At 41.6% G+C, this 15,449-nt stretch overlaps 1 protein-coding gene across 3 annotated transcripts in view; it reads left to right on the top strand.

Annotated features, from left to right (window-relative positions):
- The window catches only part of MYO1E (myosin IE), a 247,820-nt gene that overhangs the window by 201,426 nt on the left and 30,945 nt on the right, over window positions 1–15,449 (top strand). For all 3 annotated transcript variants that reach the window (XM_077128062.1, XM_077128063.1, XM_077128064.1), the window contains 4 exons: window positions 6,204–6,350; window positions 7,163–7,320; window positions 11,157–11,249; window positions 14,162–14,363. In XM_077128062.1, the coding sequence (XP_076984177.1) occupies window positions 6,204–6,350; window positions 7,163–7,320; window positions 11,157–11,249; window positions 14,162–14,363 (600 nt within the window). The remainder of the gene's footprint in view (window positions 1–6,203; window positions 6,351–7,162; window positions 7,321–11,156; window positions 11,250–14,161; window positions 14,364–15,449) is intronic.

Genomic DNA, 15,449 nt, shown 5'->3' with positions numbered 1-15,449 from the left:
CACCAACTTAAGGCTCACAACGACTATGATAATAAACAGTCATATATCAAGACTTGGCTGTTCACATTCAAATAGCTTCCTTTTGTCTTCCCCCCCCCCCCCCCCCCCCCAGCCCACCTTGTCTCATAGCCACTGGCCATACAACACCTCCTGTACCAGCTGTTTTTTTCCCCTGCCTCTTTAGTTTTCATGGTCCGGGGACTTGCTTCCTTGAGGCCTTCCCTTTTTAGAGGTTCTAATGAAATGAGGTAGTTAGCCTAAAAGCTGTCCTGGTTCTAAGGGTGAAAAAAGAAATTATTTTAATTTGTGGTTTCTGCGTGCTTACAATTACTCAAGCCTCTTGTTTACCCAGACTGATACTGTTGCCTCGTTTCCTTTATACATTGTGTTAGGCCAGTTTTCAGAAATCAGGTTAGAAAAAGAACCAGAGGGCTGATGTTCTGAATAGAATCCAACCGCGAGTGAAAGTTGATTATGGCACCAAACCGAAAAACAAGTACGGGTGTATATGTGTTCTCAAAATATTTCAATGATTGTGTCAAGAAAGATCTTAACAGTTGTCTTGTATTTTTTTTTAATTATAACATTTGAATGTGTTTTGAAGAATTATGAGACTCACTAGTTCGCTTTTGGCTGAGATTATATCAACTAATGGATTCTTAAAGCTACGAATGTTGAAATATCTTACAAGCTTGATCTTTCAATCCCATTTCTCACTCTTGCGACTACTGTCAAAGCAAAATAGGTTCAGAGCTCCCTGTTCAAACAAACCAACAGTAAAACCCATTTATGAGACAGTTTGGGAAATGGGCGCATGCCTTTGATATTTGGATTCTTTATTAATTTCTTTGGCTATGCTAATTGTGCTGTGGTTACTTTTATTGAAAGAGTCTTTATGTTTTAGATACACACAGAAATATATAAGGATAAAATAATATAATGTACTTTGCTTGAAAATAACCTAGTTTGTATGTGGGTACAGAGAAAATGGGGACATAGATAAATATGATCATTTATGGATTGATAGTTTTTGAAACTTCCTGACATGTAAAGGTGCATTTTACTATTTTGTCTATCTTTTTACATATTTGAAATTTTCCATAATTAAGTTTTTTGAATCTGCAGCACACTTCATATTTTTAGAAATCTTTAACTTTTATACATATTGAAATGTCTATTTGAATTACAATTGAAAGAAACTTCAATTCTTAATTTTCAAGGAAAAGATAGTATCACAGCACATGGAAATAGGGCTAAGAGCTCAGAGAAATATGAAGGCTGCAGTTGTTCAAAGGGGCTCCAGGATAATCTGAGTAGGATAAATCCCCATTTAAGTAAAACTTAAGCCAGAACTCTGATGTCTGCCTTCCTGCCTTCACTGGACGCGTGGTGAGACCCCCAGTTATCACGCTGTGGCACAGCAGTGCACAGTTCTGACAGTATTGCATTTCCAAGGTGTGGATGCCTGCAAGAGAGTTCTGTGCATCCGTTTTTGTTGTTTGTTTGTTTTGTTTCTTTGTTTGAGAAACGTAAAAAAAAAAAGACTTAAATAAAGGAATCTACATATGGTCCTAACTGAGAAGGCGCTCATAACAGTAACAGTTTTCCCCTATTTATTTTATGGATTTGGTGCAACCCTATTAGATATTTATTTTTTGAAACTTGGAAAAACTATTTAATTAATCTCACACACACAAAAAAAGCCTAGCTCAGAATAACAAGAAAACTTTAAATAATGAGAGAAGCTTATTTTACCATATGTGAAAACATGTTATATAATCGCAATTAATTAAAATCCCATGGTAGAATGCTTGCCTGCCATGTGGGAGACCCAGGTTCGATTCCTGGCCCATGTACCGCCAACCCCCCAAAAATTCCGTAATGTCTTGAAATTTCCCAAGGCAGATTCTCCAACATCTTTTTTTCCTACCTGTATGTATGGGTTGAAATCTGGATTGAATTCTGGATGAGGTTTATTTTCTTCTTTATTCTCCTATTTTACAGTTTACCACAAAGAACATATATTTCATGATCAGGAAAGACATAATGAAAGCTTAAATAAAGGCGGAGCCATCCTTTATTTTAAGAACTCCTTCTGGGCTTTGCTCAGTGTTTTTTATAGCTAACATTTTTATAAAGAAGATATTGGTTAAGAGATAAAACAAAAGTTTTTAGTGTTGTCAGCAATACAGCAATAAGCCACAAGGAGGGAGGAATAAAAAAAACAAATACAGAGCCAAACCAGGGTCTAGTAAAGGATTTTTCAGCACTGGGTACAGCATCAAACATCTGTAAGGAATTGCAGTTGAATCATATGAATAAGACAGGCATGAGATCCAAACATAAGTCTGAAAAATTTTTTTTAGAATAAATAAACATGAAGGCTTTGTTATCAAGGTCTAGAAGCATGGGCTGAGGAGAGGGGAATAAGCTAAAACTTTGGCCTGAGTGAAGATAGTTTTGCTAACTCTTTTGCCTGGGTCACTGAAGGTCTGGTTTTTTTTTAGTTTGTTGGTTGAAGTCAACATGTTCAAACACATCTCTTCTCATTTCCAGATGCTTGTTGATAATTGACCTTGAAGGTTTTGTCCTGTTTTTTTTTTTTAATTTTATGATAATGAAGCTTACAATAAAATTTTTTAAATAAATGTAAGCGCATTAAATTACTTAAGGTTACTTGCATTGAGCTCATTTAGCGCTGCTAAGTAATCCCTGGGCTGCCTAAAGTGCAGTCAAGCAATCAGATGTGTCCAGACAGACCAAAGAGTGCTTTGAGTCAAGCAACTAAAACAGAAAGAAGTTTAATTCCTCACCTCGCACACCAGAAGGTGTTTTACTTTTTCCCTATTGCACACGCTCCTTTCCTAATGTGGCTCTCCTCTTACACTCGGTGCTAGGATACTTGGACTGTATTTCATTAATTCACAATCTTTTATAGAAGTTGCTTTTTGGATTTTTGAATTGCTGAGTGACTGAAGTGATTAAGACAATTCCAGAGTTTACCTACCCAGAAACAGGAATACAAGAGTCGTTTTACATCTATGCCTTTTGAGGCACATTGCTCTCAACCTTTTGGAAAATATGTTGCTTCCTAGTCAGTCTGTGGACGAGGAGGTAGATTGGAGAAGGCCATCCCTATTCTCATCGCTTATCAGTAGCCAGCTGCCCACCCAAAGACCACACTTCCCAGGCTTCCTTGCAGCTAGGGGTAACCACGTGATGAAGTTCTGGCCAGTGGGGTGGGAGCAGAAGTGGTTTGTTCAACCTCCAGGTCATGCTATTAATGGGAAGGGGTATGTGCCTGGCTCTTGGGCTCTGCAGACATGGAATTACTTTTGCACATAATGTTGAGTGACAGATAAAAACACTACGTTGTTGAACCATGGGTAGTCAGGGCCTTCACCGCCACAACCAAACCTTTATCTCCGCTATCACGGGAAGCATGGCTGTGATGCAGGAATGTTTGAAACATGAGGTAAAATGACCAGGTCTGACCAAATAGCCGTTATTCCCCCAAAACAAAGCTCTCTCTTTTTTTTTTCTCCCCGGGGTGATTCCTTTCTGCATCTCCAAAGGCCTGGGCTGAACAAAGCTCTCTTAACTGCACATCCAAGGAGAACTCTGAGACCTAAGAATGTATCTTAAGTAGACAAGTTCCTCTCCCCTGAGTTCTATCTTTTTTTTTAATGTTTTATTTGTTTTAATTTTTATTAATAAAAAAAATCAACATACAACACTAACATTCTTAACATATGAACATTCCATACTTGGTATGCAATCAGTGGCTCACAATATCATCACATAGTTGAATATTTATCACCATGGTCATTTCTCAGAACATTTACATCACTCCAGAAAAAGAAATAAAAAGAACAAACTTATACATACTATACCCCCTACTCCTCCCTCTCATTGACCACTAGTATTTCCCTCTACCCAATTTATTTTAACATTTGTTGTCCTTATTATTTATTTATTTTTAATCCATATTTTTTATGCATCTGTCCGTACCATAGCTAAAAGGAGCATCAGACACAAGGTTTTCACAATCACACAGTCACATTGTGAAAGCTCTATTGTTATACAATCATCTTAAAGGAACACGGCTACTGGAACACAGCTCTACAGTTTAGGCACTTTCCTGTAGTGTCTCTAATACACCTTAAACTAAAAAGGGGTTATCTATATAATGCGTAAGAATAACCTCCAGGATAACCTCTCGACTCAATTTGAAACTTTCAACCACTGACACTTCATTTTGTCTCATTTCTCTTTTCCGCCTTTTGGTCGAGAAGGTTTTCTCATTCTAAGATATCTGTCCCACGTTGCCAGGAAGGTTTATACCCCTGAGGGTCATGCCCCATGTAGAGAGGGGGTGGGCAGTGAGTTTGCTTGTTGTGTTGGCTGAGAGAGAGGGGCCACATCTGAGCAACAGAAGAGGTTCTCTGGGGGTGACTCTTAGGCCTAATTTTAAATAGGCTTAGCCTGTCCTTTGCACGGATAAGTTTCATAGGAACAAACAAAAGATTGAGGGTTTGGCCTATTGCTTTTGTTGTTCTCACTGCCCTGAGCTGCATCTTGCTTCCAGTCTCCTCCAATCCTCCTCCGTGGCTTGTGCAGGCCACCACTCTGTGCCTTCAAATCCCAGTTGTGCTGTGTTTCTACCTCAGCCCTTTCTTCTCTGTTGGATAACAGACCCCTTTCCTGTAGGAAGACTGAGGGGCTGAGGTTTCAGGAAAAGAGGCTGCAGCTACCCCTACTGGCTGGATTGGCTGCAGATCATGAAGTCCCTGTCTCGGTGCAGTTGAGGAGTTGGGGAGAAGGCAAAGAGAGAAGGTTCCGACAGGGTCCCCGGCTCAGGAAGCCTGTCTGGCTCCAAGGACTGCCCACCCCGACCCTGTCATGGTCATGGAAGTGAATATCGGAACTGCTGAAGATACAGTTTAAATGGATCAAATTCTGCACAGAAGAAGAAGTCCTGGTCCCAAAAGTCACTCTAAACCCAGACCTCCCTATGAGCCACTTTCTTCACCATTCTAGCTTTGTCACAGCCGCAGCGGTACCAGAAGCTCAGGGAGAAGAGCTCAGCTTCCCTGCAGTGCAGTTCAGCCCCGATGATTAAGAGAACTACCTCACTGGCATTTCCATGCACTTTAAGAGATTAAAATGTTACACTGGTCAATTCTTTGAGGGAGGTTCACTTAAATTGAGTTTAGTGCCTGGAAAAACACATAAAATCCCTAAGGAAATGTCATTCTTTAAAGGATTGTCTTGGCCATTTGACGGTGGTACTTGGAGGTAATAGTAAGCTTGTATAACATGAAGCCTTGGGGGCAGTAGCCTCATCCATCTGAGCCAGAAAATTAAAAACTTTCAATTATACCTGTGTTTTAGCTTGCCACAGTGTCTAGCGAGGCCTGGAGAAGGAACTGTGTCAGATCAATCTCCCCCTACCACTGAGCGTTTCCCCAGGACTGGGTTGGCCTCAGCCTTTCCTTTCCATCCTGCCTGCAGCTCCTGACATTCTCTCTTTCCAGACATGAGTTTATTCACAGCCCCACCCTATCCAAACATGCAGTTCCTGCAAAGGTACGTTGTTTGCTTAGTCCCATGAAATTCATTAGTTTAAAGACAGACACCCTATGTATCTCAATACTTTGATGTGTTTTTGCATTCCAGGCGCACCTGGCATAGAGTATAATTAGACCATGTGCCTCAGACTCCTAATAATTGGATACAAAGACCAGGATGCTGGCTTCCCTTTTGATAACCGAGCTTGCAGTTGTTCAAGTCAGGCTCTGTTACAATAGCTACAACCATATCAAAAATTCTGTTATCTTGGAACTTACTTGGAATTGTTCATTTTCAGCTCCATTCTATTCATAGCATTCTAGATTTCCAGTCTTAATATCTTATGTATTGGATGATCTTCAGGACAAAGTTTGAATTTAACAATGGATTTATATATATATATATATGTGTGTGTGTGTGTGTGTGTGTGTGTGTGTGTGTGTGTATGTATATATATATGTGTGTATATAAACAAAATTGCCCTTAAATTCATGATTTAAAAAAATCATGTTTAGAATTATTTTGTTTATGCTTTTTGTAGGCTATAAACTTCCTTCCGAAGCAAAATGAGTGAAAAATGGTGCAGTAAACAAATGTGTAACTTTCATTATGTCTGTCCCATCTTTTTGCAGCACGATGCAAGATGACATTTTTATTCTCCATGAGCAAGAGTATGACAGTTTGCTTGAATCTGTCTTCAAAACTGAATTCTTAAGCCTCTTAGCAAAGCGTTATGAGGAAAAAACCCAGAAGCGACTACCTCTGAAGTTCAGCAATATGTAAGTTGGGGGCCCGCACATCTGAAGAAAACAATACGGGGCCCTCTGGTCACCCCTGAGGTCCAGGCATGCGGAGAGGTTCATAGAGTCTGAAAAGCTCAAGGGGCTTCAAAGCCCAGCTCCGGGTGCCTCAGCTTCCCCGCTGCATCTGAGAGCCTGCCGAAGACAGTACTGATGGTTGTCACAGATGGAAAGAATCACTCTGGGAATCAAGGACTTCATAGAATGGGGTATTTTATCATTTGAAAAAAAAGGCCACCAAAGCGAGATAGGGAAAGGCACATTTTTATATATCACCAGTTAAAGAATCTTTTATTTAAGAGACAAGAGGAAGGTCATGCTGGAAGCAGAAGAAAGGGATGGGTGGAGCCTACATTCTCAAAATGGATGCATAAGAGAGCTTTGGGGGGCATGTGGGGACTTGCTAACTGCCAATGGCCAAGGTTTTGTTCACCAGCTCACCTCCATTTGCTTTGGCAACATGGTCTAATAGGCTAGGCATAGGCATCCTACTGAGCTTCTAGTTTGTATTTGCTCAGTGTGAGTTATTTAGCTTTTCTTAAATTTCCCCTTAACTCACACTGCACATGACCAAGCGCCACTGGCACTTTCAATGGGGAACCTCCCTCATCAGCTGGTTTCCCACAGCCCTGCCTCTAGTCCATCCCTAAGCCTTGTGCCTGGCCTCTCCCATCTGGCCTCATTTTTCTGGCAGCTTTGCCTAGCAGCAGAACTCCATGCTGGGGTCTCTGAGAACCTTTTCCCATTGGTTCATTCCAAAGTGTTTATTGCGATGAATGTGCTTGTCCCAGGCTGGAACTGAAGTTGAAAAAGGAGAGTTGGGGTCCCTGGAGTGCTGGTGGCTCCCGGCAAGTGCAGTTCCACCAAGGCTTCGGTGACCTGGCCATCCTCAAGCCCAGTAACAAAATGCTGCAGGTCAGCATCGGACCAGGGCTGCCCAAGAACTCCCGTAAGTGCTCCACTAACCCAAATCCCAGGCTAATTCCTTCGCTGGCTTCTTTGATTCTTTATAATCAATATTCATAAAATTACATTTATAATGTACATTATGATCATATGTTCATTTGACATAGGCAGCTTTATGAAATTTAGTCCATGTGTGTGATCAGTGAAGAGTATACTATACATAAAATAGGCTTTTATCAAAGCAATCTGTTTTTATGTGACTAACATATAAATACAATGTAGATAACTGCTGTTATACCGTTATATGCATATAGCCACTTGGAAAATGTTGATGTGTATCTGTGTATCACTTGAATCTTGCAAGAAAAAGATGGCATGTTTGGCTTGGATTTTTAAGAAACTTTTAAATAAAAAGATATTTGCAAAGATGTGGGCAGGGTTATGCGGAAAAAGTAGGGTCCTAAGAACAAGGAATAGCAGGAAACCTTTATTTCCCCTAAACCTGAATAGAGAGCAGGAGGAAAGGTTGAGCTGAAGGGTGGCAGTCTCTTCTAAGCCAAGCAGAGTGGAAGCAGGCAGAATAAATACCCCAACCTCTCTCTCCTTGGGCTTGGAAGTCTCCGGCCAGTGCCTCCTATTGGCCAAGACCAACCAGAAAGCAGAGCAGGGTACTAGGATTTAGGCCCCAGGGCACAGAACAAGGAAAGGGGGCTGCAAATAGCCAGTAGATGTATGTGAAATGTGTAGGATCAATGGTCAGTAGGCCCCAAAGTAGAGTGTTGCCTACCACGGTACTCTGTGATGCCTCCATGGGAGGGGACATCTGGGAAACCTTCCCCAAGCCACTACCCCTGGCCCTGCCCCTGAACCTGCATGCTCAGGTCTCCCCAGCATCCACTTCTTTTATTTTTTTTAATTTTTACTAATAAAACCAATCAACATACAATATGAGCCTTCTTTTTTCTTTCATCACATAGTTGTATATTCATCATCATGGTCATTTCTTAGAACATTTGCATCAATTCAGAAAAAGAAATAAAAAGAAAACAGAAAAAAAATTCATACATACCATACCCCTTACCCCTCCCATTCAATGATCACTAGCATTTCAATGTACTAAATTTATTTTAACATTTTTTAATTTATTATTTATTTATTTGTTTTTATTTTTAATCCACGTTTTACTCATCTGTACATAAGGTAGATAAAAGAAGCATCAGACACAAGGTTTTCACAATCACACAGTCACATTGCAAAAGCTATATCATTATACAATCATCTTCAAGAAACATGGCTACTGGAACCCAGCTCTACAGTTTCAGGCAGTTCCCTCCAGCCTCTCCATTACGCCTTAGCTAAAAAGTTGATATCTATTTAATGTGTAAGAATAACCTCCAGGATAACCTCTCGACTCTTTTTGGAATCTCTCAGCCATTGACACTTTATGTTGTCTCATTTCTCTCTTCCCTCTTTCAGTCAAGAAGATTTTCTCAATCCCTTGGTACTGAGTCCCAGCTCATTCTAGGATTTCCGTCCCACGTTGCCAAGAAGGTCCACACCCCTGGGAGTCATGTCCCATGTAGAGAGGGGGGATGGGCAGTGAGTTTGCTTGTCGTGTTGGCTGAGAGAGGCCACATCTGAGCAACAAATGAGGTTCTCCTGGGGGGTGACTCTTAGGCCTAATTTTAAGTAGGCTTAGCCCGTCCTTTGCAGGGTTAAGTTTCATATGAACAAACCCCAAGATTGGGGGCTCAGCCTGTAGCTTTGATTGTCCACACTGCTTGTGAGAATGTCAAGAATTCTCCACTTGGGGAAGTTGAATTTTTCCCCTTTCTCACCATTCCCCACCAAAGCCCCTTCAGGACTTTGCAAATACTTTTTTATTCACTGTTCAGATCCTTCTGGGAATTATTGAGGCATCACTCTGGACAAACCTACAAAATTTCATGCCCTACTCAAGGTTCCATGTACTTATGGTGTTCAATTAAGCTGTCCACATAAGTTATATTAGGAAATGCAGTAGTTGAAATATAGATTTTGTACCAAATAAGTATTTTTTGCTTTATTCTCACACATAAGTTAAAGTTTTAAAATATTAATTACCATCTGTTTTCAACACCCTGCATTATTGACATTCCTTTGTTCCTCCTCATGCAAAAACATTTTTAAATTTGCACATTTAGTCACTATCATTACACACTCTAGGCATTCCTAGATTATACCATCTCAGTCTTTATTATCTATCTTTCCTTCTGATTTCATTTGTGCCCCCAGGTCTCCTCCCTCTATCATTCTCACATTCAGCTTCATTCAGTGTTCTAACATTATTGTATTACAGTTAGGTAGTATTGTGCTATCCATTTCTGAATTTTTGCAGTCAGTCCCCTTGCACAATCTGTATCCCTTCAGTTCCAATTACCCAATGTCTACCCTATTTCTATCTCCTGATGACCTCTGTTCTTAACTGAAATTCTCCAAGTTCATTCTTTAATGTTAGTTCATATCAGTGAAACCATGCAGTATTTGCCCTTTTGTTTCTGGCTAATCTCACTCAGCATAATGTCCTTAAGGTCCATCCATGTTGTTACATACTTCATAACTTTATTCTGACTTACAGCTGCATAATATTTCGTCGCATGAATATACCACAGCTTGTTTAGCCACTCATCTGTTGATGGACATTTGGGCTGTTTCTATCTCTTGGCAATTGTAAATAATGCTGCTATAAATATTGGTGTGCGAATGTTTGTGTCTTTGCCCTCATGTGCTCTGAGTAGATACCTAGCAATGGTATTGCCAGGTCATATGGCAATTCTATACTTAGCTTCCTGAGGAACTGCCACACCATCTTCCACAGCGGTTGTACCATTTGACACCAACAGTGAATAAGTGTGCCTCTTTCTCCACATCCTCTCCAACACCTGTCATTTTCTATTTTATTGATTTCCTCTTCTGAGAAGTGTCTGTTCACGTCTTTTGCCCATTTTGTAATTGGGTTGTCTGACTTGTGGTTGCTGAGTTAAACAATCTCTTTATATATTCTGGATACTAGACCTTTATCTGATATATCATTTCCAAATGTTGTCTCCCATTGTGTAGGCTGTCTTTTTGATGAGGATCCACTTCTTGACTCCAAGCTCCAGCTCCTTTGCTTTGTGCTGCACATGTCACTTGTCACTTCCTCTGTTCTTCAGTTTGTCTCTTTACAAGAAATTCCCTCTGCACCCCACTTCCAGCTGGTTTAATCCTACCCTTCCTTCACATCCTACTGGAGACCTTATTTCTGTGCAACCCAGATGTCTCTGCAGGGATCCCCTCTGATTACGAATGGCCTTGCCATCCCAGCCCACATTTGCATTGCATTTATCACTGGACTGTTTTCTGACTCCTTTGTGTCTGTGTCAGTGGTACAAGTCTGCCTTTACCCTTCATGGTCTCTATGTTAGGGTGGAAGACTGTAGAACATAAACTCTTACATAAAAGGCTTTTGACATCAGCAAATGTGCAGTTGGTCCCGAAACATGCATTATGCCGGTGACAAAAGGATGCAGTGCTTGCATGTTCAGCTTCTATACAGTATGCAAAACATGAATACAAACCTCAAAATGCTCCTTCTATTTTCAAAGTCTACAAAAATAGAAACTCCTTTGTTAAACCTTATTAATACTTCTTTGTAAAGGCACTTTCTCTGATGTTTCAAAGCTGTATGTCTGTAAACATAGTGTCCCGTCCCTTCTCCACTGCAGCCAGTCTTCTGTAAATCAAATTGAGACCTTGTTTCCAAACTTCCCAACAGTTTTCCATGACTGCAGAACCATTAGGAGCTATAACACCAACCAGTACTACTTGTTTAACCGTATCTTGCTTGTTTACTTTTAGGTCCTACCAGAAGAAATACCACCCAAAACAGAGGTTATTCCAGTGGGACTCAAAATCCCAATTTCCCACTGAGAGCTGCTCCTCCTCCCCCAGGTAAGCCTAGCACAAGCCATGGACTGGGACTGCCAAATATGAACTCATGTAACTTGTAAAATATGTTTAGGAAGAAACCCATTAGTAAATAAATATACACATGTTCTCCATGTGTATATTTATTTTAGTGCCAGATGTTTTCCTACGAGTACAATGGCCCCACTTGTGACACCCAAATTCAGGAAAAATCAGAGTGTGAAAGCTGTAGCTGAATTAACAATCCAGATTTCATTACCTCGCAATATTACTCTCTTAGGAAATATTTCCTACATTAGTAATAGAGACAAAGAGTTCTTTGTCCACGACAACCAGGATACTGTCAGCTGTCAAGACGTAGGATGCTTCTTTTAGGGAAACGTCGTTTGTCAGGTATAACCCTTACCACCGCCCACATCTAGCCAAATACCACTGCAATATTTTGCAACCAGTTAACACAGCATAATGAGTAAGTAGAAGAAAATTATTCTTAGTCAGCTAGGATCTGCCAGCCTTGCTCCAAAAACAGTAGATTAATATCTTAGAGGATTGCAAAATTGTGACAACAGCTTATTTGACTTTACGGCTACTCTTTGTGGGTGTTTTTCATAATAAAAATGTAACATGCAGATCAATAAAATCCAAACCTGAATAAATTTAAGACTTTTTGCCCTTAATGTTTGGTGTTTGAAGTACATGAACAAAATTCACCCCAAAATTGTTTTCTCATCACTCCCAAAATTTAATACATGAGAAACCATTTTCAGAATGCGTGATATTAAAAAGTTTAGGATTCTAGGTCTGAAAGGGCCATCTTGGGACCATATTTGACTCAAGTCACCCCAGACAATGGAATCCTATGTGAAGTACTGGCAGAGAGAAGCACTAGAAAGCGTGGCTTTAATCTCTTGCTGGGGAATCTCACAGTTGTCTTCTAGGTCACTGACCTTGAGGCCTAGGAGTGAGAAGCTAATTCTCATCTCTTTCATCGTCTCCCATCCTGCCTCGACCCAGCTGTCTCTCTTTCTCCCTCTTTCTCTAGCCTTAAAAAAACTAAGCACAAAGGAACCTAAGAAAAGCAGAGTCGTTTTGTGTTGCTTCTAAAGCCTGGCCCCATTGCAGGATGCTGGTTAGCTGTCAGGGACCGCATGGAAAGCTCGCTTTCCTCGGCCAGGTTGGCCAGTGCAGCTGAGACCAAGTCAGGCCACAGAGTTCCTGTGTGACCTTGACCACGGCTCTCACCCTCTCTGAGTGATAGTTTCTTCATTCATAAAATATGCCGATTGGCGCGGAATCCCTTACATCAGCATTTCTCAAACTCTGTGGTGAAGGCCCAGGTTTTGTCTTGTTTGTTTTTTTTTTAATATCCAGTCCATCCTAAACCATATTTTCGTACAATTTACTAAAAATGAATTACTAGAAGAATGGAATTTTGAAAGCATACAAAATGCAAGCCAAGATTTCTTATTAGATTCAACAGCTATGAAATGTATCTGTCACACTGCTGTCAGAGTTGCTAAATGCTGCCTCTCCGTTTCGTGCCTTACCTCGTGGTGGACGAGTCATTCGCGGGCAGTGTTTGGAAAAGCCCATCTCTGGACCCCACCCTGCAGGACGCTGCCTCGGAGCACGCCCCGCTCTGAGCTGCCATCCTTGCTGTCCTTTCACGTGAGGGCGGGTCTCCTGCCTCCCCCGCCCAGACCCGCGCCTGCGCACTGGATCTTAGCCTGTGCTGTGTGGGGACGCGCATCTAAATCCCACTCCTGGAGGCTCGGGGAAATGGAGGAAGATGAAGGGAGAGATTAGTCACCCCAAAGTCTAGTGTTGGTCTGGCTTGAGTGCCCCGTGGGAGGAAATGCAGGCGAGGCAGCTGGCCGAGAAGCCCCCCTGCGCAGCCGTTTTTGTACCCTTGTGAAAGCGCCACCCTTGGAAAACTGGCTCCAAGTCAGACTTAACATTATTTGGCAAGGAAAAAGTCCTTATCTCTGTAAGAAAGATGTCAAGATATGGAATAAATGCATGTCAGAGCTGAAATGACCAGATAAATTCTGGCCTCTTCCCTCGCTTTCCTGAGTGAAGAAGCTAACACTCTGGAACGTGATATATCTTGCTCGAGGTCAACACAGTTACTAGAGGCAGAGCCAGAGCTGGACCCCGCATGCCCCCTGTAAGCTAAGAATCATGGTGCTAGTACCCAGGCTCATTTCATTTGTCTGGGAGACACTTGATAGCAGGGTGCGCTGAAGCATACCTCTTGGAGTGTTGTTCCCCTACTCCGCTCTTGTCCAGACCTGTCAGCAGGAGAAGAGATAAGGTTGTTCTTCATTCCTAGCACAGATTGATGATCCCCTTTTTGCCAAGGCCCATAGCGTAGAGCCCATCACCATAATCTCTTACTCATCAGTAATAAGGGCTTGATAAGGAACCATTGTTTGGCTAAAAGACTTAAACCCATCCAGATTGATCCATTTCCCCTACCGGTGTGTTATGCTTTCTCCACCTCACACACTGGGCTCCTGCAGAGAATGTCCAAAGCCGACCCCCTTGGAAATGAATAATCAGTTGTTTAAACAGCTGCCTGCCAGCCCTTGGAATCAGAACCTCATAATTTTTCTTAGATCCATGAATGTGTCTGCCAACTAGCTTCATGCTTACCTCTTCTTGACTGTGGGCTATGAAACCCAGAACATCTGTTCATTATATCATCAAATTCAACAAGCATGTGCTGAGTGCCTGCTTTATTCTAGGTACCTGCTGGGCAGTTTATACTAGCTCTGATCTTCACAGTGTATCAGCTCTAATGCCCTACTGTTTTTTACATGCCAAACTAGGGCTCGGAGAAGTCATATGACAAATAGATGGAATAACTTTGGCGAGCCTTCTAGCAAAGGATCAGAACATTTAAGCTTTGTTTTCTCCTTTTTTCCTCTCTCTAGGATACCATCAGAATGGAGTCATAAAAAATCAGTTTGTGCCACACCCCCATGCTCCTGGAAATCAGAGGTCTGTTCAGAAAGGCCTGTACACCTCCATGGCCCGCCCACCCCTGCCTCGACAGCAGTCGACAGGTTCAGACCGAGTATCGCAGACGCCAGAGAGCTTGGATTTCCTCAAAGTCCCAGACCAGGGTGCTGCTGGGTAAGATTCCCATGTTGTGTGTGTGAGGCTGGGAAGCTCTGTCTCCATCAGTTGCACCAAGTCTCAGGGATTTCTTTGGCTTGTCCATGCATGATTCTAAAATTCAGTTTTCTACCCAAAGATTGCAATCAGGAACCCAGGTGATAAGGCCCTTGGCTGGCATTTTTAAATGTCTGGCCAAGCTGATAGCACACAAATCATTTCCATCTCCAAAGAGGGCTTATCTTGGAAACTTTAGGAGGGTCCTCCGTCCCTGAGATTTGATTTCTCTTTGTACTTTTCTGCTCTCCGGCACAGTGGAGGAATAATGGGATTTTTTGCCTCATGTCTGTACCTGTGGTTGCATAGACATAACAGCTCTGAGAGTCTTTAGTGACATTAACAAAACACCCTAGCATTTCTTGAAATACAGATGTTTTCTTATGAATACTCATCTTCAAGGCTTTAAAATGAGAGCCTCTCTGCCTGTTTTGTAGAACAGAAAATAAAGAGTGGTAAAAAGGAGCCTAGAACTTTTAGTCCAAGGAAGTGAAAATTCCTGAAACTTTGTTCAGATATTCAGAGAGCTAGCAGCGTGGAAAAGAGATTAGGCATGTCACAAAGGATAAAACTAGAGTCAACCTCAACACCGGTGGGTGAACTCTGTTAGGAGGTACATTTGGGCACCTTATCCCTGGAAGTATTTAGGTGTAGGATGGATCGAAATAATCAGATAGAATGTTGATAGAGGGATGTTGTCAAGCATTAGATTTAGGGGAAGTCAGACCTGGGTAAGAATCTTATTTCTGTTCTTCAGTACCTAATTTGAACATGCTACTTACCTTCTCTGAGCTTTGATCGCATCTTCTGTACATTGATGATACCACCGAGCTTACAGTGTTGTTGAGAGGTTTAGAAGTAATAAACGTAAAATACCTAGTATGGTACTTAGCTTGTACGAAGCTACACAGTCATTTGTAGCTTGAGGATGGTGAAGATGATCATGATGCTGCAACCAATATCTCATGGTGGTTTTACTAGTGACCTTGGGAGAAATTAGTGGCTCTATCTGATTCCCTGGGCTTAGTGTGGCAATGGACCTGCCCC

Source organism: Tamandua tetradactyla, chromosome 14 (assembly GCF_023851605.1).
Source record: "Tamandua tetradactyla isolate mTamTet1 chromosome 14, mTamTet1.pri, whole genome shotgun sequence".
Taxonomy (NCBI): Eukaryota; Metazoa; Chordata; class Mammalia; order Pilosa; family Myrmecophagidae; genus Tamandua; species Tamandua tetradactyla.
The sequence above is the reverse complement of the archived record's forward strand: the minus strand, read 5'-3'. Positions and strand labels throughout refer to the sequence as shown.